Here is a 25,662-nt window from a genome sequence, read left to right as displayed (position 1 = left end):
ACAGGCGCTATGTTCTTTAAACATTAAGCTGCTAATATCGCTGTTTTCGGGCTCTGTATTGATTTATTGTTTGTTTGTTTTATTTTAACTGCATCTGGAGAAGCCTTGTGAAATTTCATTGTACCCGAGTATAATGACAATGAAGATCATTCTGACACAGTGTTTCTCTGTGTTTGTCAGGAGCATGCTCACAGCTGTGTACAGTGCTGAGAGAGTGAGTGAGTGCAGAGAGAGGTGCAGGTGATACCTGGGCCCTGCGGTGCCGTCACCTGAGTCCTGGCTGCTCGTCTCACTTGGCGTGCCCGCTGATTTAGCCGTCGGAGACGTGGGGGGTGGGACTACAAAAACACACACACACACACACACACACGTAACATCCATTAGCATCTGAACGTGGGAGTGTGAACACACTGTGACTAAACAGAGGACACAGCTAAATCAATCACACTAACCAGCAGAATATGAGCATTTTTGCTTGTCTGAAATACAGCCATATAGGCTCCAAGGGTCACAGGAACTCAGCATGAAGCCTGATTGGCCTATGTAAACTTTTATTTGAATATCTGTGGTGTTGTTGTTGAGCAGGCAGGAGAGAAGAGGATGATCAGTGTCAAACTGAAACTGAAAACTGGCCAAATGCAGTGGATTAAGACACAAACAAACAAACATCAGAATAAGAATGTATGTACACCACTGACTGCATGCACATCAAACACAGCATCAGCATCACTGATCTGTCCGTCTCTGGGGTCTCCAGAGAGAAACACTCACAAGCCAATCTGAATAAACACAGACCAAATCAGCCCTAATGAAATCATGCCTCACTACTGCTGTAAGGGTCAGCAGTCACAGGACAGAACAACCATACCAGCACAAACACTGTCCTGCAACCTCAGCCGGGTCACAGAGTGAATCAGGCCAGAGTGTCCAGCCAGAGGCATGATTCAGTGCATGGTCACGACACTTATGGCAGTTGTTTTGTGTCTATAATTACCCCAGAGCTATTCATGGAATCTGTTTAACACATTTCTATTCTAAGGCCTCTTTGAACCCCACGCAAGAATTCAAAGCCAAGCTACACCAACGTCCTTGCTAGGTTTACCACAGACCACTTCTGCCCCCTTGTGTCTGTTCTTGGAATTAAACCCCACAGATACTGGTGAGGGAGTCTGTGTGTGTGTGTGCTTATTTATTTATTTATTCCAGACAATAAAATGAGTTTTTGATGTTAAAATGACTATAGACACAAAGACACAAAGATGGCATATGGTCATATTCAGAAAAACTGAGGCAATCACATGTTTTTATTCCTCGTTTCCACACAGCACCTCCTCTCCACAATTTGCATTAACATTTCATAGAACACTTGTCCATGAGCCATGTATCAATGATGAAAATGTAACCACTGCTACACCTGCTACACATCAGTGTTACTGACTCACCGTTACACATCAGTGTTACTGACTCACCGTTACACATCAGTGTTACTGACTCACCGTTACACATCAGTGTTACTGACTCATCGTTACATATCAGTGTTACAGACTCAATGTCAAACATCAGTGTTGCAAACTTGCTGTTACATATTCAATGTTACATTGTAATGGTCACCCATTTAAAATATATGTTTTAATATGTGTCTATTTTTTTCCTCATGTAGCCTACTCACTGAAATGTCTGTTGATATAATTGTTTTATTAGTAATCAGACAGCTGTGAGATGTGTCAATCGGATGCCAAGCAATAGAAAAAACACGGGTCAAGGACTGCCAGCAGGTTAGAAAAACAAAGGGGGGGGGGGGGGTGGCGTTACGTGAGACGAGGTAAAAGATCTTCTGTTTGGGCCGGTGTGTGGATTCTCCTCACACTCCACAAGAATGACCTTTTTTCCCCCTTTTACTGTGGGAGCAGTTCCTTAAAGGTGTTCGCCAATTTCTACAGCCTGGTGGGACAGGGTTTTTAAACAGGAGCGCTGAGTCCCGTTCGCAGAGGTGCAAGCTTCCTATTGGTCAGTGCTCTGCCGCTTGGGGAATACTTAAGAGGACTGTGCACTTCGCAATGCTGGGACATTTAATGTAAGTCTTGGACTTTTCTTGGGGAACTGTGGGCTTGTATTGTATGGTATTGTATTGTATTGTCTGTTTGTCTATGGGGTGATCAGTAATGAACACGGTCTGTGAATGGTGCAGATTTACTGAATGACTGAACTGTAAATACGGGCTGTTTCATTGAGATTTGGTAGTGTGGTTATTCATTATTTCCTTTCTGTGCCTTGAAAGAGGACGGCATACCCTTCTCTTTAACATGTCCATAACATTGCCAGCAAGTTTAGTATAGTCAAAGCAGTCCACCCAGACCTGTAAATGTGTTTGTAGCCCTTTCTAATTGAAGATATAGAGAGCGTTTGTTACAGCATATCGGTGTTACATACTCCCTGTTGAATAACACTATCATGGACTCAATGTTACATGTTCAATGTTACACATCAGTGTTACAGACTTACAGGTAGCTTATGTCACTGTTGGTCACAGTATAAGAGGTATATGAGTATTAGGGACTTAGTTACATGTATATGAGGTGTGAGTGCTGGGCACTTACCCACAGGGACACTGGCTGTGATGCCCATGCTGTTCAGCAGATCCTCTGCCTCCCTCCTCTTCCTCTCCAGATCAGAGTCATCCTGCAGCGGGACAGCCTTCTTCTTCTGCTCCGCCTGCTACACCAATGACACACATTATCAAATAACTATGAGACAAATGTCAAAGCGCACACGCACGCACGCGCACACACACATTACACCAAAGCTTTGAACTGGTTCAAGGAACGGAAACGAAAACCAGAAACAATCGGAACAAAAACAAAAACATAAACTTTATATTTTTTAATGTTCTGGAAAGGACACATTTATTTGAAATAATGGTAACCGGTTCATACTGTTATTTTTTTGTTCTTTTATTTATTAAAACAGATTAAAATATTTTTTGCTAGTAATAACTTTGGCGCGGAGTTTACTTCCTGTCTTCCTCCGAACGTCACTCGCGTCTTTGGATAGCGGACATAGATTTACCGCCGGCAGGCTGTGATATACCGTGACAGTGAAATGTGGTGTGGTCTCCCTATTCCCAACCAGAGGACGTAAATGTGATGCTATGCACCTTATAAAATGTTGGTCTTACACATCAACTTCATCAATGTTTGATAGATAACGCGCCCTGATAGCCTATTAGCAAGCGTGTTAACTGCGGCGTTAAAATGCCATGCGTTGGGTCCGACATTGCTCCTCACTCACTGTATAGTGTTTGGTACACAGAACACTCACTAGGGGATACGGGCAGACAGCTGCTGATACATTTCGGACACTATTTGGATGTTACACTGCTACATAATTATGCACCTGATATTTGTAATGTTTTATCTCTGTCATATAAACAAACGCCAGAACATCTGCATCTGATTGGTCTGTAAAGACTTGCCTTCTCTCACGGGACAGGCTGCAATGCATGATAGTCTTAGTCAATCAATGTAGGGTACATCGGTTGTACCCTTCTTTTCACGATGCATTGTGGGATACTTTGAGTGCACTATATAGGGTATAACGGTCCCCCCCCACACACACACACACACACACACACATATTACGGCGAGAGTGAGAGTGAGAGAGGGTGAGAGTGAGAGTGAGAGTGAGAGAGAGAGAGAGAGAGAGAGAGAGAGCGAGAGAGTGAGACAGAGAGAGTGAGAGTAAGAGAGAGAGAGAGAGAGAGAGAGAGAGAGTGAGAGAGAGAGAGAGAGAGAGAGAGAGAGAGAGAGAGAGAGTGTGAGAGAGAGGGAGGGTGAGAGTGAGAGAGTGACAGTGAGAGAGTGAGAGAGAGAGAGAGGGTGAGAGTGAGAGTGAAAGAGTGAGAGTGAGAGAGTGAGAGAGAGTGTGAGAGTGAAGACACACTGCTGGAGGATTTACTGTGGCACTCACCTCTTTCTTCCTCTCCTCCTCTTTCTTCCTCTTCTCCTCTCGGATCTGAGCCAGCCGCTGCTTCTTCCTCTCCAGCTCTGCCTTCAGTTCACTTTTATCCGACATGACGTCCGATCTGGGACGATACACACACACAGTGTCCATAAACACAACAACTCAGTAATCAACACACACAGTGTCCATAAACACAACTGAGTAATCAACACACACACACACAGTGTCCATAAACACAACAAGTCAGTAATCAACACACACACACACACACACACACACTCACTGTCCATAAACGCAATAACTCAGTAATCAACACACACACACACTGTAACCATAAACACAACAACTCAGTAATCAACACACAGATACACACACACTAACCATAAACACAACAACTCAGTAATCAACACACACACACACACTGTAACCATAAACACAACAATTCAGCAATCAACACACACACACACACACACACACACACATACAGTGCCCATAAACACAACAACTCAGTAATCAACACACACACACATACAGTGTCCATAAACACAACAACTCAGTAATCAACAAACACACACTGTAACCATAAACACAACAACTCAGCAATCACACACACAGACACATACACACACAGCAGCCGTAAACACAACACTACCTGAGTATTCAGACGTTTTGCCTACAGTATTAAGAGGTACCTATCCCTTAAGGAGATTAGATCATTATTATACTGACCAGACCTGGTTTAGTCTCCGACTCACCGCAGTTTGCATGCAGGTGCATACCAAATGTCAGTCTCTATTCCCATGCACATTACTCAACCACCTCAAGTCACCCACTGCTCGTCAGAGTGGGGTGCTTCCTCTGTCATCAGAAGATTTAATGCCACTCTGAGCACTTTATCCTCATGCTCTTAGACTCTATAATAACTTAGTCATATGCTTACCCCTTCTTCCGCAAAGCTCAATTCATAAGCCATCACTCAGCTATAACACTAACTGTGACTAGACCAGTTAGTGTTAAAGGCTCCACAAACACAAGCCTGAAGTCACTGCATGTGCTCCAGTGGACAGGAGAGGAGAGCTCAGCCCAGACGTGGCTGGCTGGACACTACTAAAACTTAAGCCTCCGACACCAGCTGTACACTGCCACACGACTGCCAAAAGGACAAAACTCATACGTCGTGTGTAACCACACCATAACTAATGCTGACAGTCTGCAGACGTGAACAGAAAAACCTGCAGGAATAAGCAATGCTCAGCCTGAGTGAAACCTCAAATGTAACGACTTCACTCTTTCTCCTGATGTCTCAAAACACACCGCTAAAAAAAATAGTGTATGACTCAATATTTTACTTTTATCTGGAAACCAGAGATACAGAGCCCAGTTCATGAAAATTATATCAGTCAAATGACTGCCATATGTAAACATATATGAGACGCTCTCTCTCTGGCATTTCGATCAACACAAGATTAAGGTCTTAAAATTAAAGGTCTTAAATTGAAAGTTTCATGAACGTTATTCATGAATAACTTAAACACAGTGTATGACAGATCACACTGTCCCTCATGTGATTTTACAGAGCCCTCGGATTACAAAGGGTGCTCTGTGCTCCAGCGGAACACACTCAGGAGTGAACAGAACAACTTGAAAAGCGACCCAATTCCTTTTATCAATATCAAAACCGACATTGTTACGTTAAAGTAAACCGTCTAAGAAATGAAACCACGAAAGTAATGCATTATAGTCGTAGTCGTTATAGAGAAAGTGAGATAAATGATAAAAAATAGAGTTTAAACGCTGTCTGCATCTTATCCAGTTTCATCTACGGTGCTAGCTGATAAATCTTCAATTGAACTAAACTGTTCAATATGAATCACCCGAATAACAGAAACTGGACGTTGAATTCTCTTTGAGGCAAAAAGAATGGATGAGATTGAAGTCCGTTTGTTCTTGCCACTGACACTCGCAGCTAGCCGGTAGCCGCCCCACTTGCAGAAAAGTTTCGTACAAATAAACTTTGTCTGTGTTAGCTATTTGCTAAACACTGTATTGAGTGTGGCTATATAGCGAATATGACGGAAAATAGTTTTTTAAGCGATCACTGTGTCTCAGTCTCAACTGGTCAAATTCATCTACTCACGCCCAACTGTCACACAACAAATGGTTAAGCAAGGTTAACTTATTTAGCTTACAATACCGAGAATGTACCAAGCTTTTCTAAAAACACACAACTATAACTTTTCATATATATATATGAAAAATATATATTAAGTTATTCAAGATTGCACATGGCTTCCTTGTGACAATCACAATTCCACAAACTTAGTAAAGCACAGGATAGGTGACATTAGCTAGCTTGCTCATGAAAACTAGCACAATGGTCATCTCTCTTCAGTTAGCTGTCCATGCTACAAAATCAAGCACAGATCATGCCAAGTTGTGTGAACTACTCTCACATAACGAACTGCAAAGTGGTTCGATTAAACAATAAATAATATGTTATTTGTTGAGGTGATTCTGTTTTAAATATCCATGTGGGAACAGTACTTCAGTCACTTTTTGAAAAACTTCACCAACCTGGGCTCCTTTGATTTGTCTCTACAATCCGATGTTGGCACTGCAGTCTTCCTGGTGCGCTAGTGGCTGAAAACGGGTAACTACGAGTAGCGAAGAGGCACACGTAAAACTTCAACTGTTAAATTCACTTCGTTGTTTTTTTTTTGTCTTTCTTTCTTCTTTTTATACTTTAGCTGACGATGCGGTTTATCACACTACTCGGTCAAACGAATAGTGTTTGTTTAAAACAAATGAATTAGATAGGTAACTGAGGTTTCAACTTTATTTCTTTAGGCAATGACGGTGCTGAAACAAAGAAAATATGCTCTTATAATCTTTATTTGTATGAGATTCGTCTTAATGTAAAATCAGTCATCTACATAATGATCATCATAGTACTGAAAGAGACATATTCAAAATTAAATGAATGATTTTTGTCATGCAAATTTAGCATATCAACTCAAAGACCACTGTCCTAGTGCAAGGTGTTTCCATTGGTAACCACTCCTACTCCTAGTCCCTTTTCTCAAAACAAACAAAAGAAACAAAATAAAAAATGACAGTCTTTGCTGCAGAAAATAAAACTGGTCTAACAGCATCTGTAAAAGTGTGAACACGTCACACAAAACTGTAAACATTTCAAACACAATTTCAAACAAAATACTCCGTCATCAAATATCACCTCAGTACTAGTCTCAGTAATGGAATGGTTCAGACTCATACTCTGAATATGTCAGCTGCAGTAAATCAGTCAAATGTGGGATGTTGTATAATACGTTTATTGACTATATTGGATTTCTGGTATAAAATGCATAACTATGTGTTTCATAACTCATCTTAAGCAGCATACTGCTTCTAGTGCAATTCATTGCCAGCAAAGACACAGCAGCTAAAGAATACAGAGCAGCTTAGACTACCACAGTCATACTGGACTGACACATAGACATGCATCTAAAGAAGGATAAAAATGACACACTTATTTACTGGCATCTGATCATGATCAAACTCCACACAATTTCTTTATGAAAACATTCATAACATCAGTTACAGTCCGTGCAGCTTACCTGGAGCAAATGACATTGTATAACAATAACAATAATAATAATAATAAAATAATAATAATGATAGTAATAATAATAATAATAATTCATTGCAAACCCCCTTTAATCTCATGACTTGTATAAAAATTATTTTGTCCAGTTCAATAACTTGTATAAAAATACATTGTGCATCTCAATACCACTCATACATCATTTCTGGCAGTAAATGGCACTGCACACATAATCAGCTACTCTGTAGCATTTGCTATCTAAGAAATAGTTGTATACAACAAAAAGCAGTACAAAACTCTCGAGTTGAAAATCCAGAGCCTTGGTTGTAAGGAAGTGTCTCCCAAATATCTTTATGGAAAACCCCAGGGCCTTATGAAACTAAAATCACTCAACCTCAAATTCCAGCAGGTGATCAGCTGACAGAATAAATCAAAAAGGCCAGCACTTCAAAAGAACAAAAATGCAAAGTACCTCAGGGGAGTTAGACCAGAGGTTTGGGAGACATTATACTGGTACACAGAGTTAGTCGTTTAGACGTTAGACGTTTTCTGCACTTTCCTGTCAGACACTTGCCTTTGGACCTGCCTCATTCACTTTTCCACTCCGTCTGCGGGTGTCCCCATTTATGTCAGCCTCTGCGCAGTCTGTCTTGACTGTTTCCATTGAGGTGGGGGCAGACTCTGAGGTGTCCCTGACCAGGGGTCTTATGAGCTGCTCGTTGGGTCGTTTCCAAGACGGGCGTGTGGCGATCCAGAGAATGAGCCCACCAAAGACTGTGATGAGCATGCCCAGGACGTTCACAAACACAGCCTCTGGAGGAGAGTCTTTGTACTTGGGATCTGACCTGTGAGGAGAGAGCGAGGTTCCAGTGTTTTACATAACTGCCAACACACACACACACAGAGGGTTTAACACTCGTCAGTCTGCCATCATACTCACAGGCCAAAGATCAGTTTCTCTGTGATTCCCATGAGAGCAGCGGCAATGACAGAGACAAAGATGACCAGGCCGCTGTAGACATGCAAAGGCATCAATGCCGCTCGCACGTAAACTGGAGTAATGGGAACCAGGTACACCAGCAGTCCCAGGACGAGCTGGTCAAACCGAAACAGCGCAAATCAAACAGCTTATACAGTAACACTGACACAGCCAAGACATCCACAGGTCAGACCAATCACGCCAAAGACACGTCTCACGGGTTCGCTATCTGAAATAATTACTGAACGTATAGTAAAAGTACGTATCGTCTGAGACTACAGCGAGTTTTGCTCTTTTGAAACAGCAAAACTGTGTGTGGGTTTTGCAGGTGACCTTTGGATAAAAAGAGCAGGAAGTCACCTGTAAAGTCACCTGTAAAGTCACCTGTAAAGTCACCTGTAAAGAGTAGAGAATCACCGCAGCCAGTCCCACCCAGCTGTGGAGGCTGTACATGTTGGGAATTTTCTTGGCATTGTGGAAATCAAACACGGCCACCAGGGAGATGACGGCCAACAGGAAGGCCAGGAGGTTCAGGCCAGCATGGATGAATTTCATCATCAGTTTGCTGCAGCGCCATGTCCAGGGAAGCCTGTACACAACAATAGCTGAGGGAAAAAAACAGATTAGCTTCTATTTCTTGATACAGAACATTTATTTAGACACAAATACTCACAAAAATGACTGTGAGACCTATTCAGGGCAACATCTACACAATAACTCTCTAATCACACTACTGACTAGTGTAAAGTCCATTTCTGTCCCACTGGAGCCAACCAGAACCAGGCAAAGTTTACTCTTCTTTTAATTGTACATTTCCTGTAGTCCAGTGGTTCTGGGAGCGAATGGAAACATTCTGTTCTATGTCAGGCCTGCTCAATACATAGATCCTTACCACAGAGCTTCTACCCTGAAACCCGACTATACCTGGAACCTTTCACTTCCTGCTGCTTTTAGTGAGGCTGATATCCATGCCCTGGTCTCTGATTGGTTTGAACAGGTGTTATCGTGGTTACTGATTGGTTTAAACATGCTTCACCATGCAGATGACAAGACTGTTGTGGCAGATGTTTGTGTGGAGATGAATGTGATAGTGAAATCAATCGTGGTCTTTTTCTAAAGCATATATTTCCCCCTAAATGTCAGAAAAGTCTATTTCTATATTTCACATATTATATACTTCATGGTTCTTTACAGATTTATCCTAATCTGACCATGTTCTTATGTTCGTTTTGTGGCAGTTATACAGAGAGTTTTCTGCTTCTTCTCTGACTGTCTAATTGTACATGATATCTGGATGATTTCCTGACACATTTCTTTTCAGTGCTCTTAAAATGATACTTTGCTTTACAAAATGTTGATATATGTGAAAATTTCAGCACCATATGCCAGCCGTAACTTGTATTGGTATTACTTGTTAAACATTCCTCGATTTCTTAAAATAAACTAGAAGGCAATATCACCCTATTGTCTTTTAACATCAACTCAACTTTGATTCGCCAACTTCAAAAAAAAATGTATCAAGTTGATTAAACGGCCACAGTGAAGAGTACAAAGTCATACCAGTCTAATCACCATATTTCTGAAGAAAATAAAACAGTATGACGACACAGTGCAGTTTCCTTCAGTGAACATCAGTTGTGCACATCACCAGTCATCTGGCATATAGAGAGACTAACATTCTGAAAACAAGTCTCCTTATATGAGTGTGTTTGGTGCGGTTGATCATAATGTGGTTACCTACGAGAGTTTGTTTACGATTGTTTCGTTTTGAGGAAAGACCCTTACTACTAGGCAAACCTATTTGAGGAATAAAATGTGATTTTTCTGGTAACGGGAAGTAACGTGATCGATAGCCCTCAGGCTACAATTCGTAGCTCACTTGTACTACCGCAAGTCGTCGAAGCAACGCGAGACAACTGCTTCAAAGTCTAAAATCCTACAGAAAACGCTCACATTTTGAGAGAGCTTTGATGACAACCACAAACCTCCATGATATTGAAACTACCCAGAATACACTGCAATCAGTCAGCGTTTCCGTTTCATTGTTGTGAAAACATGGAAGGGATAATTAGTTCAGACGAGGCTAGAGGAAAAATCTAAAGGACCACATTATCATTATTATTTTAATTATATATGCCCTTAGTTGTCGCAGCTTATCAAAACTGTGTCAAACTGGCAATCCGGCCTCCATCGCACTGCTACTGTGTTGATGTGCAGAGTGCATTTTTGTTGCGTATGCGCAAGCGTACACGACTTCTGTTTGGGGACGTGTCAGGTAAACAGAAACTTCGCGTAAATGCTACCCCGACGCAGACTTGCACGAGCGAGTCTTGGCATCAAACGTATTCACAACAGAAGTGCAGCAGTTCCATTAGTCAGCCAATGAACTTTACCTAACAGGGTTTCAAACGGTATCACAAGGACACATTCAAAAGCTTTGCTGGAAAGCTCGCATTCATTTTATGCATTACTAACTGTACCATCATCATTATAACGGTCGCAAGCTTTAAGTAAGTGTAGTAAGTGAGTAAGTAAGTGTATACACTAAGCGTATAAGAAAAAAAAATAAAAATAAAAATGTTTAAACCCTTACCGATTCCTTGTAGAAAAATGAAACCTATTACAATCAGAAGTGGATGCCAGTTGAATTCAGCGAGTCCTCCATCCCACTCGAGCCCTTCTTTAAAATACAAAACCCAGCTCAGAACAAACACAATGGAAACGACTCCAACAGACACGGCGCAGATAAACAAACATAAAAACTGTTTGTAATTCTCCATGGCAATAACTCCTGGACGATCAGAGCAAGACTCAGAAATTACGAGTGGAACGTTGGCCAGAGGAATTTCAAGGGGTCACAGAAGGGGCTGGGTCTACTTCAAGATTTTTGTCTTGGTGGAAGCCCGAACCTCCCCTGACCACGACGTTTTGCTAGTTTTGTAACGCGTCACCGCCAACATTGTTAGGAAACAGATGTTTGTGACTGAGCACGTGCTTAAATAACAAAAATCTTAACGTTTGAAATCTTTTTATTCACAGTAATACTTAGAAAATACTCTGTACACCACCTGCACATTTTTTTTATTAATGAGTGAAATATTGGGGAAAACTGACATTTCTGCTTTAAATTTGCGCACAGATTACAATCAGAATCGTGCTGACATGACGAGACACGTCTAACATGTCCTCTGGAGGTTCAGATTCGTTCTTATTGAGTTTTATTCGTACGGAATGTGTTTGAAAAAGAGATACATTTCCTGAGAAACATTTCTATTTAAAATGCGTCACTGTCTATAACAGGAGGAATAAGTCGTTGTGATCTGCCCGTGCGATCCTGGTCCACAGTGTTGGGATTATGTGTATTTACTCTTCCTCTCGGTCCCCACGTCCGCGGCTGGTTTTATAAACATGGCAGCAGAAACTGTTATTCCTCTCTTGTTCAATGTGGATTATTGTGTCTCTGTCAAAGTACAGCTCATGACTGTACGTCTGGAAAACACATAAATAACTATTGTTATCATCATTATTGGTACAATACAAATTTATTAAGATGCATTAACGATGAAAACTCAGCATTTTATAAAACCGTCTAAAAATAATTTTGAAATTATATTCATTTTAATTTATAAATACGTAAAGGGGCTTCATAAATAATTGTAACAGAGCTTATAATGGCAGGTATACAAACTGCAGCATTTAGAAGGACAGTAGTTGTGGATTGAAGTTTTGGCCTCCATCCAAATACATATATTACATCCCACTCACCACGTCCCAGGATTCCTTTAACGGAACGATCTTCATCATCTCCCCACTCTTGTTGTCATGGAGACGCACCCGGGCCTTTCCCTCGTCTTCCGACTGGGTGACATCCACCACTGCCAAGAGGTCCAGCTCATCTTCGTACTTAAGCATTCTGAACGTCTGACAAGTCACAGTCATTTACAACATAAAGGAAAAACCTTCAGATCCCCAGCTCCACATGTCATACTCTGACCAGGGCAATGGAGAAGCATGGTTTTATGTACAGGGGCGAGCCACTTAAACATGTGACTGCAATCTCACAGTGCTGTTGTTCCACATCATTAGGTCAGGGGTTTTAAACTGAGGGATCACCGGTGGATTTTCACGGCAGTACTGCAGGGGCTTTGTGAGATTGTAATGGAAGCATCAATGTCAAATTAAATTCACTTATTGAAATTTCAAGGGGGTTTTTTGAGGGAAGTAATTTAGGCTGAAGCGGCTCAGCTGGCAGAAAAAGCTGAGAGCCCCCACATTAGATATTAGCTCATCACTGAGAACCAATGCCCTAACTTAACTGACAGTCGGCCTGATCTGGAGAGATGAACAGGGAGGTGAAGTCTGGTGGGGTGAGGTGCAGTTGTGTGTCAGACAGACAGAGACGTGACTGTAGAAAGGCACATGGCTTTCAGTACCTCTTGCTCTGGGTCGTCGTCTAACTGGTGAAATCTTCTCTTAACTGTGCGCCCTGACGAGGTGACGGTGACCTGGGACAGAGCCTAGGCCCAGAGTGAAGCACATTTCTTTACATTCACATTTCCAAAAGGAGCACATGACTCAGTGCAGTCTGTTCTCTTTCAACAAAAACTTTAGACCAAAACGGACACTGAAGAAAGTACATTTCAACCCAAGGCTCGTGGATCACAGTTTGAAAAAAACGTTCAACGAAACGCCATAGAGCATGAGTCAATGTAAGCCCTTACTCTGTGGTCTCGATTTGCAGTGACGGAGAAATCCTCCACTACTTCCGACTGTGAGTCACAGCCCTGCTCAGTAATTATCTTCAGAACCCTGTGGGAAAAAAAACAACAGTAAAAATAAAATGTCTGGGACAAACTAAGCAGACAACACATAAAAAAATACTAATAGAACAAACACATATTGTTAGTGTGAGACTCATCCACACTTTATGGTGCTGGGACCAACGTGAATTATTCTTCCAGAATCATCCGGATGGAAGAAGATCCAGTCCGATTCCAGAGAGTCACAGTTCATCTCCTGGACTCCATTCACAGCCTGTTTGAGGGAGATGGTACATGGGGTACAGGTTGGCCATAAGAGAGAGTCCACTGATTTACAGTGAGCTGAAGATAAGACCCTTCTCTCCAGGTTAGTTTAACATCACACTGCTGTCTTAACACAAGGAGATTAAACTGACTGACAAGTGTTGTTTGGAATATTTGCAAGTCCTAGTTCAATGAGGGTGAACAGACAAAGGCATTTCTCAAACATGAGCTGACACCCTGGTCCTTTGTCATTTCTCATGAGGCCAGTGTAAATATACAAAGCCATATATCAGCCACGATTTGACACTTTACTCTTCTGTCATTTTCTGTGATGCTAAATTATGTTGCCTGCCTGTAATGTGTGCATTTGTTTGAAGTCCCTATGTTTCCCTGGCTAATAAATCGGTGATATCTGTGTCAGTGGCTGTGATGCATATCCAGGTGAAGAGTTTGTTACCAGAGCTCCGTTCCTGATGGAGCAGATGTGGTGAGATCCTCTGTGTTTCTTATGGTTGGGGGTGTAGATGTAGTGCCAGGGATGACCTCCGATCTGAATCCCGTTTTCAAAGTACGACACCTCAAACAGCACAGGGGGGCACTCTGAGGGGCCAGACAGGTGTGTGTGTGTGTGTGTGTGTGTGTGTGTGTGTGAGAGAGAGGGTCTGAAACAGATCGATGTTGTATTTCATAAATCGATGTTTTATCAGATGTGACACTGACCGGTGATGTGGATATTGACTGGGATGCCGAACGGAGCTTCGCCCACTGTTCCAGTCACGCCACGCACATCACATTGCTGCCCCAGCACCAGCTCCTGAGTCCTGAACTGGACCAGAGACAAGCACCAGTCATTTACCGTGGCCGTGTTCGCACAGAAGAGCCAGTCTGGAGGTGGGAATTCGCCCACCAGTTCCAGCATACGGTGATATGAAGCTGTGTTGCATTTGGAATGGGGAATGGCTCTCTCAGTCTTCTTACCTTACTGACGATGTGTTCAAAGCTGTAGAGTTTCACACTCTTCGTGCTGTGAGACACGGCCAGGACACTCTGTGACAGCAGCACATCCACAACTGTTCTCCCAAACACCTGCAAGCGCGCGCACACACACACACACACACACACACACACAGCCCGGCATGAGTGTCTACCTTCACCTCACCATCACTCATGCTGCTCAAACACGGTGCGGTAAAATATCAGTTTTAATACTGTTTTGTTCAGCTCCAGCATTCCAATAAGCTCAAGTGGAAAAACCCGGAACACAGCAAGGTGCATTAGGACGTTGACATCCAAACCAGCCTGCAAAAAGACGTAGAAGAGTAAAGATTCTTACATCTCTGTCTTGTAAACGTTAAAATAGGAGCATTCAGGTTCAAAGGTCACTCGCACCTGTCTTGCCAAAGGCGTCTGTTTATTTTGAATGGATTTGACAAAAAACGTTTCCTGTGAGACATCCCAGCCAAGGCACCTGTTGAGTGGAAACATAAAAATGAAGAGAGGAGAGAGCTCTCCAGGCCTTAACCACAGCATGGCAGGCAGTCAAAGAACAACAACAGACCCAACCAATATCAAGGTCTCGCACAACTTTGACCTGAAATGGAACCAAGACCATCTGTGCCAGAAACAGCAAACAGAATATAATGAAAAACAGACATTAAGTAAATTCTTACTGTGCATAAGAGCTTGGAGAAAAAAAAAATACCTGAACTTGAAATGAGAGGCGAGGTAGACTTTCTGTAGCTGCTCCCCTGTGTCAGCTGACAGACGATATAACCAGTTATTAGCAGTGAGAACCAAAAGACTTGGTTTTTGATCTGAAGGCCTTGGTAGTCCTGTGCCCTGTGACAGAATGGAGTCCAAAGACACTATTCAGCACTGCAATGACACCACATTTTCTTCACAGTGTCTTCTAAAATCAAAGCATGTTGTAAGTCAACTTACCAAAGGGCACTGGCAGAGCAAAGAGTCCTCAATCTTCTCTGCTTTAGATCGTCTTGGTAACTCGTAAAGTCGCTGAGGCTTCGTCGGGTGGCTGTAAATTTATATAGAATTGAGAGTTAAAGCAGCAGTAGGAAAATGAGGAAAGATAGTAAATTCCATCAGCAGACTTTACCTGTTGTAGCAACACCTGTAATTCTCAAAGTAAATTCTTCCATTTTCATAAGAAATCAGGGACTTTGAGGACTTGCTCCAGACCTTCACAAATTCTGCAGATTCCTGAAGAAAGAGAGGCAACGTAGCAACGATAATTCATGTACAGCAACAGACCAGAGAAGCCCAAATTATAAGCAAAAAAATTACCTGGAGTATTATATTCCTAAGGATTTTTAGATTATTTCTTAGTAGTGTTCCAACATCATTTGAAGAAATTCCACTTGTCCTCTGGTGAATAAGAGCGCAAGCGTTTTTGTTTGGCTGTTTCCTCGCTCGAGGGCGCAGGGCGCATACGGGCTTCTTCGAACACATGGATGCCGCGATTGAGTTGAGTTAGCAAACCTACTTAATTAGCCTACAAAATACCAAGCAACATAATACATGAGGTAAACAGCTAACTTGTGAAACGGTAAAGTAAACTGAATTCTAAACTAATGACCACGTCTGCCTTCCAGTGCCCATGGTTTATCTCACTTCGGCAACATCGCCAAGTTAACTTATATTACTCAGATTGGGAGAAGGGCAATCAGGAGCATAGTTAGCTCGCTGGGTTAGCCGGCTGACTGCTCTAAAATGTCTGTTTCTTAACATCTGTTTGTGTTTACACAGTGTATTCATCTATATTCATTTACTTAATACTGGCATTACCGCTGCTGTGCTCGGTTAACAACACGCTTCATTTGTAAGCAACTTTACAAAGCGAATAAACTGAAGCAACTGCACTATGAAGCTAGTTAGCTCGTTAACAACGAAGCTTTGTTTGTTGCTATTTAAAATATCTGCCTTGGGTAGTTTATCCGAATCAGCTCTCGCATTAAGCGGAGGTTTCCGGTAGTTCATCAGGTTCCGATGATGATAACAGTATTGCTTTGTTGCTAAGTTTGACAGTTAACGATGTATTTCGTTCTCCGCTGTTGACATCACAGTCAAGCCTGCAAGCTGGAATTGCGTCTTTGCAGCGCAGCAATGACTATAAAAAGTATGCTTTCTTCGTTAATGCAGCTTGTCGGAGCCTGTAGTTTTTTAAGGGATTACATCGTAATCATCAGAGATAATTGACACTGAACTGCATTATGCGCGATACGTTTTGTCTTATTCTGAGAACATCACAACGCTTGCCATTTTTTAAAAAGGAAAAACTTTAATTCTCAGTTTTATGGCCAGAAACTGTACACACTTATCATGAATCTACTTAGTAAGAACGGAAAAGGAATAAAATAACAGGAGAATGTGACATGCTGTGAAATGACTTGTTTTTGTGTGTTTTCCCTCTCCTGTGTACCCCAGAAACAGATGAGTATGGGAATCAGACGAGTGTTGCGTCTGTCTGTGGAACCCTTGGTACAGTGTTTGACAAAGGTTCCCCACAGACTCAGCAGCCGAAAACCCCCTGTACCCCTCGGGGCAAGACTTCTCACCAACCCTGAAGATATCTTTCAGAATAACATGTGGTATGGCTGTATGCTTTGTTCTTGTCTTCAGTGTGCTTTTCACTGTGTCCTCTTATGCCCCTGCCTCATTCACAGCTTTAGTATAGAATGTGAACCGTTTTCCATTGCATTGAGTGAATCTCTGTAGTGCTGCTCTCAGAGATACAGGCTGATTACTATGGGTTTTTTTTTCTATTGTTCATTTAATGAATGAAGGATTGTTATGAATAATTCGGTGTGCAGAACATTCAGATGGATGAATTATGTCTAATGAAATATCAGATAAATTTGGTGATAAATTACTGACGCAATATTAACAATGGATTAAATATAATGAAGTTTAATAATCGTCTTCAAGGAGGGGAAATATGACTATGAGTACAAACTTATGTTCATGATTGATACATCTGAGGACAAGCTTGTCCACAGAGCTGTGAGGCCGACTGAATGGAAAAGGGCAGGATTAAACCTCTGTGAGGCAAAGGTCTTTCTCATATCAGTCTTGGTGGTGTAGTGGGGGGGTTTTTTACTATTATTTATCATGTTTTACTGCCATTAGAAAGTAGTTATGAGGGGAGTTGACTTGGCTGTCAGGCCAAATGCTGGCTTGTTTAGGCAGTAGTCACTCCAGTGGACAATGGAAGGCATTAGCTATGAATTTATGAAGGTGAGTGAGTCAGATGAAGAAATGAGGTCGTTCTCTTCAGTCTGACACAGTGTACGGTCACATGAGAGCTCTCTCTCCCTCTGCATGCCATCGTCTCAGGTCACAGAGGAACCAGACAAGAGCAGCAAGATTGGCTCTAAATATGACAGAATTGTTGATCAGAGAAATACACTGCCACACCTGTGTTGCCATGCGACAGAATCCTTGGTGCCTGAGATGAACGGGGTATTAGACACTACGGCGGATGGAGAACACAACGAGACTTACCCGTGGTCTGCTTGTTTGGAGATACACACAGCGTCATCTTTGGCAACACACACACTGTACAAAGTTTGTTTCCATTTTCAGAGACAGCTGACTTTAATTCTCCACCACAGATTTACAATTACATTTACATTTACATTTACAGTTATAGATTTACTGTCAGTGGTGAGGAGAATGAAAGACTCTCCTCTCTCCCCAGTAATGACTGGAAATTTACAGCAGTCTGATCCAGTTTCCCTGGGAATGCAGGTGTGAGAATGAATCACATAATATTGACCAGACTCATTTCATTATCTGTCATGAACTTTCACAAGGCAGACTGCGGGCCAGCGTTCTGCTGTGCCACCTCACATCATAGACAGAACACAACATGTTAGCAGATATCTGCCTTACCCAGCCGCTTACACAGTGTCAAACAACGCTGAGGAGAGTGGGCTTATGACAGCATTTCCTAATGTATTGACGCCACTGTTCATTCTGGCCAGTGATTTTGATTTAGTCTTAGTTTTAGTCTTTTGACTAAAATACATATTCGTTTTTGTCATATTTTAGTCATTTGATCATTATTAGTTTTTGTCTAGTTTTAGTCAACTAAAACCAGACAAGTTTTAGTCAAATTTTAGTCAAATACATTTGTCACGTTTGTCAGTTTGCATTTTTTAAACAATTAAATCATTACAGTGATTTCATCAAGCACACAGATATTCTTAGGCTTGCTATCGGTATGCACCATTAATGTTACCAAGTCAAGTGAAGAAGAAAACATAGACGTCATAGCATAGCCATGATTTTGATAAAAGTCTTAACTTTTCTTATCATATATTTCTTGGTGGTGTGTGTTGTGCGTGCTTATGAATTGAAAGTGTCTTGTCTGTGAATTGAAAGTGAGTTGTGTGCTGTGTGTGAACTGAAAGTGTGTTGTAATATATTGGAATGACTGTGTTTTAGGGACCATGTCCAGTGGACAGTGGAAGAGAGTGAAAATGCCAGACTCAAAGCTGAGGAAAATTCCAGAGAACGGATTCCAATGGAAGAGCAAGGTAGGCCCTCTGAGCTGATATTCATCTGAATGAATTTTTCACTTTCTGTGCGAAGGAAGTGGGTGTTCATCTTGTTTTCATGCTTTTTTTTTCCTCCAGTGAAATACGACAGAGATGCCCATAAGTACTGGGATGGCTTCTATGGCATGCACCAGAACAAGTTCTTCAAAAACCGCACGTGGCTTTTCAACGAGTTCCCAGAGCTTTTTCCACCAGGCTGTGTGTGGAGAGAGGCTGAGCAGGAGACTGGGAGTGCCGTGGCCAGTGAGACTGGGAGTGCCGTGCCCAGTGAGACTGGGAGTGCCGTGCCCGGTGAGACTGGGAGTGCCGTGGCCGGTGAGACTGGGAGTGCCGTGCCCAGTGAGACTGGGAGTGCCGTGCCCGGTGAAACTGGTGGAGAAACTCAGGGGAAGACAAGGGAAGCTGTGGTCCAGCAGTGCACCGTCTCTGTCTGTGAGGACTCACACTGCCACACTGTCCCACGGCCCGCACGGTCACCAGGACACGACCACACTGTCCTACGGCCTGCACGGTCACCAGGACACGATCGCGCTGGCCCCGGAGAGCAGGCCCTATTCAGGATCCTAGAGGTGCTGAGCAGGAAATTCAGTACTGAGATTTTTGTCAAAATGTGTTTATTTTTCTGATGTAAGAGTGAATATGGTGTTTTAATGTGTGTGTGTTGTGTGGTGGTGTTTTCTGGCTGTAGGTTGGGTGTGGAGCAGGAAACAGTGTGTTTCCCATCATCAGGTCCATTAAGTAAGTATGGCCTGGCAGTCTCCCTATCACTCCCTCTCACACCACTCTCCTCTGTTCTATCATCAGTATATTCTGCTGTTTAGTCTGGAGCCATCTATGCCCAATGAGTTTTCAGTCGCTGTTTACCACAGATCAGTCCGTAACTCTGAATCCGTCACTTTCTGTGTTCACCGTGCACATCAAACACAGCTCCGCCTCTTTCTGTCCATTCAGTGACGATTCTATCAAGAGAGTATCAGGAATGTGTGCATGACTGTATGTGTATGTGCATGCATGCTTGTGTGTATGAAAGTGTTTGCGTGTGTGTGTGTGAGTGACACAGCTGATGTGTGCCATGTGTGTGTGTGTGAGTGACACAGCTGATGTGTGCCCTGTGTGTGTGTGTGTGTGTGTGTGTGAGTGACACAGCTGATGTGTGCCCTGTGTGTGTGTGTGTGTGTGTGTGTGTGTGTGTGTGTGAGTGACACAGCTGATGTGTGCCATGTGTGTGTGTGTGAGTGACACAGCTGATGTGTGCCCTGTGTGTGTGTGTGTGTGTGTGTGTGTGTGTGTGAGTGACACAGCTGATGTGTGCCATGTGTGTGTGTGAGTGACACAGCTGATGTGTGCCCTGTGTGTGTGTGTGTGGGTGTGTTTGTGTGTGTGAGTGACACAGCTGACGTGTGTCCTGTGTGTGTGTGTGTGTGTGTGTGTGTGAGAGTGACACAGCTGATGTGTGTCCTGTGTGTGCGTGTGTGTGTGTGTGTGTGTGTGTGAGTGACACAGCTGACGTGTGCCCTGTGTGTGTGTGTGTGTGTGTGAGAGTGACACTGCTGACGTGTGTCCTGTGTGTGTGTGTGTGTGTGTGTGTGTGTGTGAGTGACACAGCTGACGTGTGCCCTGTGTGTATGTGTGTGTGTGAGTGACACAGCTGACGTGTGCCCTGTGTGTGTGTGTGTGTGTGTGTGTGTGTGTGTGAGTGACACAGCTGACGTGTGCCCTGTGTGTGTGTGTGTGTGTGTGTGTGTGTGTGTGTGTGTGTGTGAGTGACACAGCTGACGTGTGTCTTGGTTTTTTTCAGAGGGAGTGAGGCGTTCCTGTATTGCTGTGACTTCTCCCCGCGTGCTGTACAGCTCCTCAAGGTTAATAACCGCACTTATCACACACATCTGTGTGTGTCACTGACACGACATCCCTCTCATACACATCTGCGTGTGTCACTGACATAACATCCCTCTCACACACATCTGTGTTTGTCACTGACATAACATCTCTCTCATACACATCTGTGTGTGTCACTGACATAACATCCCTCTCACACACATCTGTGTGTGTCACTGACATAACATCTCTCTCATACACATCTGTGTGTGTCACTGACATAACATCTCTCTCACCCACATCTGTGTGTGTCACTGACACAACATCCCTCTCACACACCCAGCCCTCCCCAGCACGCTGCCCCCCCCCCTCCTTCTGTCTGTTTAATGTCCTCTTCATTAAAGGAAGGGCATTCATGTGAGCTTAACAGGGGTGTTTTCTTTGATCTGTGCTCAAAGATCTGCCTGTTGGAGCGTGTCCTGGTTTGGTGTAGATTTGTGAGGGTATTTATATCACCTCAGATATGTGAATAGTTATTGTGAATAGATTAATAAACCTATTCATATCTGACGCTCTCCTTTGTTCATGGGTTAAGTCTGTCTGCCTGGACCTCCTGGCTGAGCCTCCCTGAGGCTTTTTACCGTTACTGTTACTGCTACAGGCACCACACTCCGTTTCCATGGAAACATGTCTTACAACTCTGAGGTTGTTTGGGGGCAGATGCTTAGAAGTATGTTCCATTCCAATTCCAAACGGGATTCTCTGTTTTCCAGGAGCAACTTCAGGACAACTCTGGAGCACTTTTCGCTTTCTTTTTTTCAAAAACTGTTTTAAATATTGAGGTTTATCTGAGAGAATTTTTACAGTGTTTTTTGTATCATGTGCACCCCCAGACAGTGATGAAATAAGCTGTATGTGTAGTTTTATCTGGTTGTGAACACTGTCTGGGGAACATGTGACAGGAAGATGTGGACAGGTGGTGTGTTGAGCTCCTTACCTTAACTCCGTCAAACACCTCCCAACAGGAGCACCCTGAGTACGACTCCTCTGTGTGCCACGCGTTTGTGCATGACGTCTGTGAGGAGTCGGTCTGTTTTCCCTTCCCTCCCCTCAGCCTCGACGTTATTCTGCTGGTGTTCGTGCTCTCAGCCATCCACCCCCAGAGGTGAGGCAAGTACTGTCTCATTCAGCACACAGGCTGTTTGTACGGACCTGCTTTCCTCTGACTGCCCTTACCTGCACTGAGCCCCTCACACACACACACACACACACACACACACAGCCTGACTTAACCCTCTCTATCTAACACCACATGACAGGTTTATGGACCCGTTATGCAAATCAGATGTGATGCGCTGATACATCCCGTTTTGATATTCATGAGACGGTGCTGAAGCAGCTTGGCTTGGCAGCGTGGGTTAGAGCTGTGCTCATGTAGACACGACTGCACGCGGTAAGATTAGGGTTTGTGCCGGAGGCAGCTCTTCTCCTCATTTAAAAGATGTTGTAGGAAATCACCAGGAAATGGTGAAGACATCCTGCGCTGTCAGAGTTCAGTGCTGTTAGTTTGGGGCGGAGCTTAAGAGGAGCATAAATCCCCAAGATCCTTTGCTGGAGCAGGAACATTTCCTGTTTGCATTGAGTGAGCAGAAAAATGTTATATAAACATTGTATGGGACAGACAGTCTACTAGGATTCTGAAAGCTAAAGCTACATTACCTTTCATTCAGAGCGACTTTTTTAACTTTTTGAAATGGACTTGGTTCATAAATTTAGGAGATTCAGTGAGAGAATAAATGGTTGTTAGTAGTTTATAGATATGTTTGAGTCAGCTGTGAGTGGGTTCAGATGGAGATGAGTAAGACCTGTGGTTTAGATGAATTATGAATTGTGATTAACTAAGCCTGTGTAATGTCATGGATGCTTCTGAATAAAACTCTGTCTGCTCTGAATGACAGTTAAACCCTTATATTCAGTATGTACTGTATACCAAGAAAAAGAAGACAGCAAAATTACTGGAGAATTATTCTAAAATTATTATCACATGACGTGGACTCAAGTCAGAATCGAGTCACGATTTTGATGACTTCAAACTCGACTCACAAAATTAACATCACAAGGGAGTATTATTCCACACATCATTAGCGAAGTACGACTCTGCTGAATTTCGTATCGCTTTCGCACAATTGTAAAGTCAAAAATCAACCTAAAACAATGAGGTCTCAGTGTGGTAGCACAATCTTTTCTTACTCATTCACTCAAAGTCATTCTTTCATTCACTCACTCACTCACTCACTCACCTCACACTCACTCACTCACTCACCTCACACTCAACTCACACTCAACTCAGCTTACTTTATTAGCATGACATTCTTAGGAGCCAGTGTTACCAAAGTGAGTATTCGGTAACACTCAGTGTTCAGAGGTCAAAGCCAGTATACAGTATTCACTCTCACTTGTTTCAACTGTGAGAAAATAAAGAAAATTTTAGTCTTTGGGCTTGTTATCGTTATCACGTAAAACGTTTCAGTTTGGAAAGTCTGAAAATATGATGTGTTAATTTGAAAATATGCTGTTCAGTCAGTCTTTCATTTCTAAAGTTTATTTGAAAATAATAAATAATTTAAAAGGCATTCACTATTTGTGTTAATTTCGTATACTAACTGTTACTCTGCAGGTGAAAATGCAAGAGCATCAAATTAGTCGAAGGGCGCACAATGACTTGTTTAGGACTTGAAACATACGGTTAAGCACTTGGACTTTACTTTGGACTTGGTAATCCTTGACTCCGGACTTGACTCAGGACGTCATCATTCGGACTTCAGACTTACTTGTTACTCGCCAAACAATGACCTTGTCCCACCTCTGAATTGCCAACAGCCACTTATATCAAAGGCCTGAAAAGACAAATATTTGTTCATAAATATAAAAATATCAGCCCTTTTGTTTGTGTGTGAGTGTGTTTGTGTGTGTGTGTGTGTGTGTGTGTGTGTGTGTGTTTGTGTTTGTGTGTGTGTGTGTGTGTGTGTGTGTTTGTATTTGTGTGTGTGTGTGTGTGTGTGTGTGTGTGTGTGTGTGTGTTTGTGTGTGTGTTTGTATATATATGTGTGTGTGTGTGTGTGTGTGTGTGATAATCCTGCCCATCTTTGACAGGGTACAGGCAGTTGTCAGGCGTCTGGCCTTGTATCTGAAGCCTGGGGGAGTGCTGTTGTTCAGAGACTATGGCCGACATGATTTATCACAGCTCCGATTTAAAAAAGGTGATTTTTACTTTAACATCCACTCCATTCAGCTCATTATATGTTTCCTCACTGAGGTCTCAGGTAAAGACAACATACTCACATTTAGCGCGCACACACACACACACACACACACACAAACACACACACACACACACACACACACACTGGATTTTTAATAACCAAAGATTTTCTTTCTATTCCATGTAGGACAGTGTTTGTCAGACAATTTTTACACAAGACAAGATGGAACTTGTGCTTACTTCTTCACTAAAGGTAATTTCATTTTGCACAATCCCTGAAACGTACATAATTAGGGTTGTTCCTGTGTAATATTTAATGGTTTTATGACTTTCTGAAAACAATGACTTCAGATCTATTTCTTGAAATACTATATTGGTATGAAAATATATGTGCTGCGTCGTTGCACTTGCTTGTCTAAAAATGGCGTTTGTGTATGGGATACTGAGGTGAAAGGTCGTTTCCACAGATGAAGTGCGTAGTTTGTTCACCTCTGCTGGTTTGGAGGAGGTTCAGAACTTGGAGGACAGACGCTTACAGGTGAACAGGAGGAAGAAATTGGTGATGCGCAGAGTTTGGATTCAGAGCAAGTTTCGCAAGCCACACCCCTCACCGCTGCCAGCCTAATGTTGAAACCATGCCCAGTATTCTAACTCCACCCCTCACCACTGCCAATCTTATGTTCAAACCACACCCCCTCACCACTGCCAATCTTATGTTCAAACCACACCCGCTCACGACTGCAAGCCCAACGTTCAAACTCCACCCCGCCCCTCACCACTCCTAGTGTTCTAACCCCGCCCCTCACCATTCCTAGTGTTCTAACCCCACCCCTCACCACTGCCAGTCTAGTGTTCTAACCCCGCCCCTCACCACTGCCAGTCTAGTGTTCTAACCCCGCCCCTCACCACTGCCAGTCTAGTGTTAAAACCCCGCCCCTCACCACTGCCAGTCTAGTGTTTTAACCTCGTCTCCTCATTGCCGGCAGCCTGGTGTCCAGCCTGTAATGGCAGATTTTGCCATAAAGAAAAGACAGCTGTGGCCAGTGGTAAGGTGCTACAATATTTTTTGTCTCCAGTATTAAGATGCGAGTGCATTTCATGGAATTCAAGGTATATAGCTTTATGTCGATATAAATCAGTCTGTGTGTGTGTGCACTTGTGGTTACTGGTACATATCCAAGTCACAAAAGGGATGTGGGTATGATTGCTGAGTGTGATGACTTGAAGCATTTAACCAAAACACGGCAAAAGAGCTTTGGGACAGAGGATATAAAAAGTAAAGAAATGAAGGGCTATGTTTACTCAAATACCCAATAAACCTTTATTAAATTAGCCACAGGGCCAGGAGGTAAGTGATGACACTTTTTGAAGAAATAAGAAGTCGACCTATATGAAAAAAAGAAAAACCTGTCATGGTGCTAAATACTCAACCGAAATCT

The 25,662-nt window shown here is 42.8% G+C and overlaps 4 protein-coding genes across 5 annotated transcripts in view; 1 reads left to right on the top strand and 3 right to left on the bottom strand.

Moving 5' to 3' along the window:
- dync1i2a (dynein, cytoplasmic 1, intermediate chain 2a) overlaps positions 1-6,570 on the bottom strand; it is a 36,680-nt gene extending 30,110 nt beyond the window's left edge. Inside the window, exons 1-4 of one of the 2 annotated variants that reach the window (XM_030785885.1) lie at positions 6,535-6,570; positions 3,967-4,081; positions 2,598-2,715; positions 248-338 (exon numbers count right to left, since the gene is read on the bottom strand). In XM_030785885.1, coding sequence (XP_030641745.1) covers positions 248-338; positions 2,598-2,715; positions 3,967-4,071 — 314 coding nt within the window. In that variant the 5' untranslated portion in view covers positions 4,072-4,081; positions 6,535-6,570. The remainder of the gene's footprint in view (positions 1-247; positions 339-2,597; positions 2,716-3,966; positions 4,082-6,534) is intronic. The other variant, XM_030785884.1, reaches the window with a different exon arrangement.
- A 1,142-nt stretch (positions 6,571-7,712) lies between these two features.
- On the bottom strand, positions 7,713-11,323 carry cybrd1 (cytochrome b reductase 1). Its single transcript, XM_030787065.1, has 4 exons — positions 11,137-11,323; positions 8,940-9,148; positions 8,505-8,659; positions 7,713-8,409 (listed from the first exon to the last, which is right to left on the bottom strand). Exons 1-4 carry the CDS (start codon positions 11,321-11,323, stop codon positions 8,127-8,129), a joined length of 834 nt encoding a protein of 277 aa, XP_030642925.1. The 3' UTR covers positions 7,713-8,126.
- A 330-nt stretch (positions 11,324-11,653) lies between these two features.
- On the bottom strand, positions 11,654-16,178 carry dcaf17 (ddb1 and cul4 associated factor 17). The gene is made up of 14 exons (XM_030786728.1): positions 15,869-16,178; positions 15,681-15,784; positions 15,509-15,599; positions 15,270-15,406; positions 14,957-15,035; positions 14,777-14,866; positions 14,546-14,653; positions 14,288-14,393; positions 14,025-14,167; positions 13,468-13,577; positions 13,265-13,352; positions 12,977-13,060; positions 12,309-12,464; positions 11,654-12,032 (listed from the first exon to the last, which is right to left on the bottom strand). The coding sequence occupies exons 1-14, from the start codon at positions 16,031-16,033 to the stop codon at positions 11,907-11,909; spliced, it is 1,587 nt and encodes a 528-aa protein (XP_030642588.1). The 5' UTR covers positions 16,034-16,178; the 3' UTR covers positions 11,654-11,906.
- An 842-nt stretch (positions 16,179-17,020) lies between these two features.
- Positions 17,021-24,848, top strand: mettl8 (methyltransferase 8, methylcytidine). Its single transcript, XM_030786512.1, has 9 exons — positions 17,021-17,172; positions 19,031-19,122; positions 19,222-19,712; positions 19,832-19,881; positions 20,942-21,002; positions 21,987-22,126; positions 24,115-24,221; positions 24,411-24,476; positions 24,691-24,848. The coding sequence occupies exons 1-9, from the start codon at positions 17,021-17,023 to the stop codon at positions 24,846-24,848; spliced, it is 1,317 nt and encodes a 438-aa protein (XP_030642372.1).
- The last annotated feature ends 814 nt before the right edge of the window (positions 24,849-25,662 follow it).

Source organism: Chanos chanos, chromosome 10, assembly GCF_902362185.1.
Source record: "Chanos chanos chromosome 10, fChaCha1.1, whole genome shotgun sequence".
Classification (NCBI taxonomy): domain Eukaryota; kingdom Metazoa; phylum Chordata; class Actinopteri; order Gonorynchiformes; family Chanidae; genus Chanos; species Chanos chanos.
Note: the sequence above shows the minus strand (reverse complement) of the source record. Positions and strands in the feature narration are given on the sequence as shown.

Bases quoted from the DNA above. Each gene is read 5' to 3' on its own strand.
- dcaf17 (XM_030786728.1), bottom strand. From the start codon at position 16,033: ATGTGTTCGAAGAAGCCCGTATGCGCCCTGCGCCCTCGAGCGAGGAAA. The intron at 15,036-15,269 runs GTATTTTTTTTT...TCCACTCAACAG, and splicing joins GCCTCTCATTTCAAGTTCAG to GTGCCTTGGCTGGGATGTCT. The intron at 12,465-12,976 runs GTACTGAAAGCC...GTGACTTGTCAG, and splicing joins ACGACGACCCAGAGCAAGAG to ACGTTCAGAATGCTTAAGTA.
- mettl8 (XM_030786512.1), top strand. From the start codon at position 17,021: ATGGGAATCAGACGAGTGTTGCGTCTGTCTGTGGAACCCTTGGTACAG. The intron at 21,003-21,986 runs GTTAATAACCGC...ACCTCCCAACAG, and splicing joins GTGCTGTACAGCTCCTCAAG to GAGCACCCTGAGTACGACTC. The intron at 24,477-24,690 runs GTAATTTCATTT...TCGTTTCCACAG, and splicing joins TGCTTACTTCTTCACTAAAG to ATGAAGTGCGTAGTTTGTTC.
- cybrd1 (XM_030787065.1), bottom strand. From the start codon at position 11,323: ATGGAGAATTACAAACAGTTTTTATGTTTGTTTATCTGCGCCGTGTCT. The intron at 9,149-11,136 runs GTAAGGGTTTAA...TTTTTCCCTCAG, and splicing joins CATTTTTCTACAAGGAATCG to CTATTGTTGTGTACAGGCTT. The intron at 8,410-8,504 runs GTGAGTATGATG...CTCTCCTCACAG, and splicing joins GAGAAACTGATCTTTGGCCT to GTCAGATCCCAAGTACAAAG.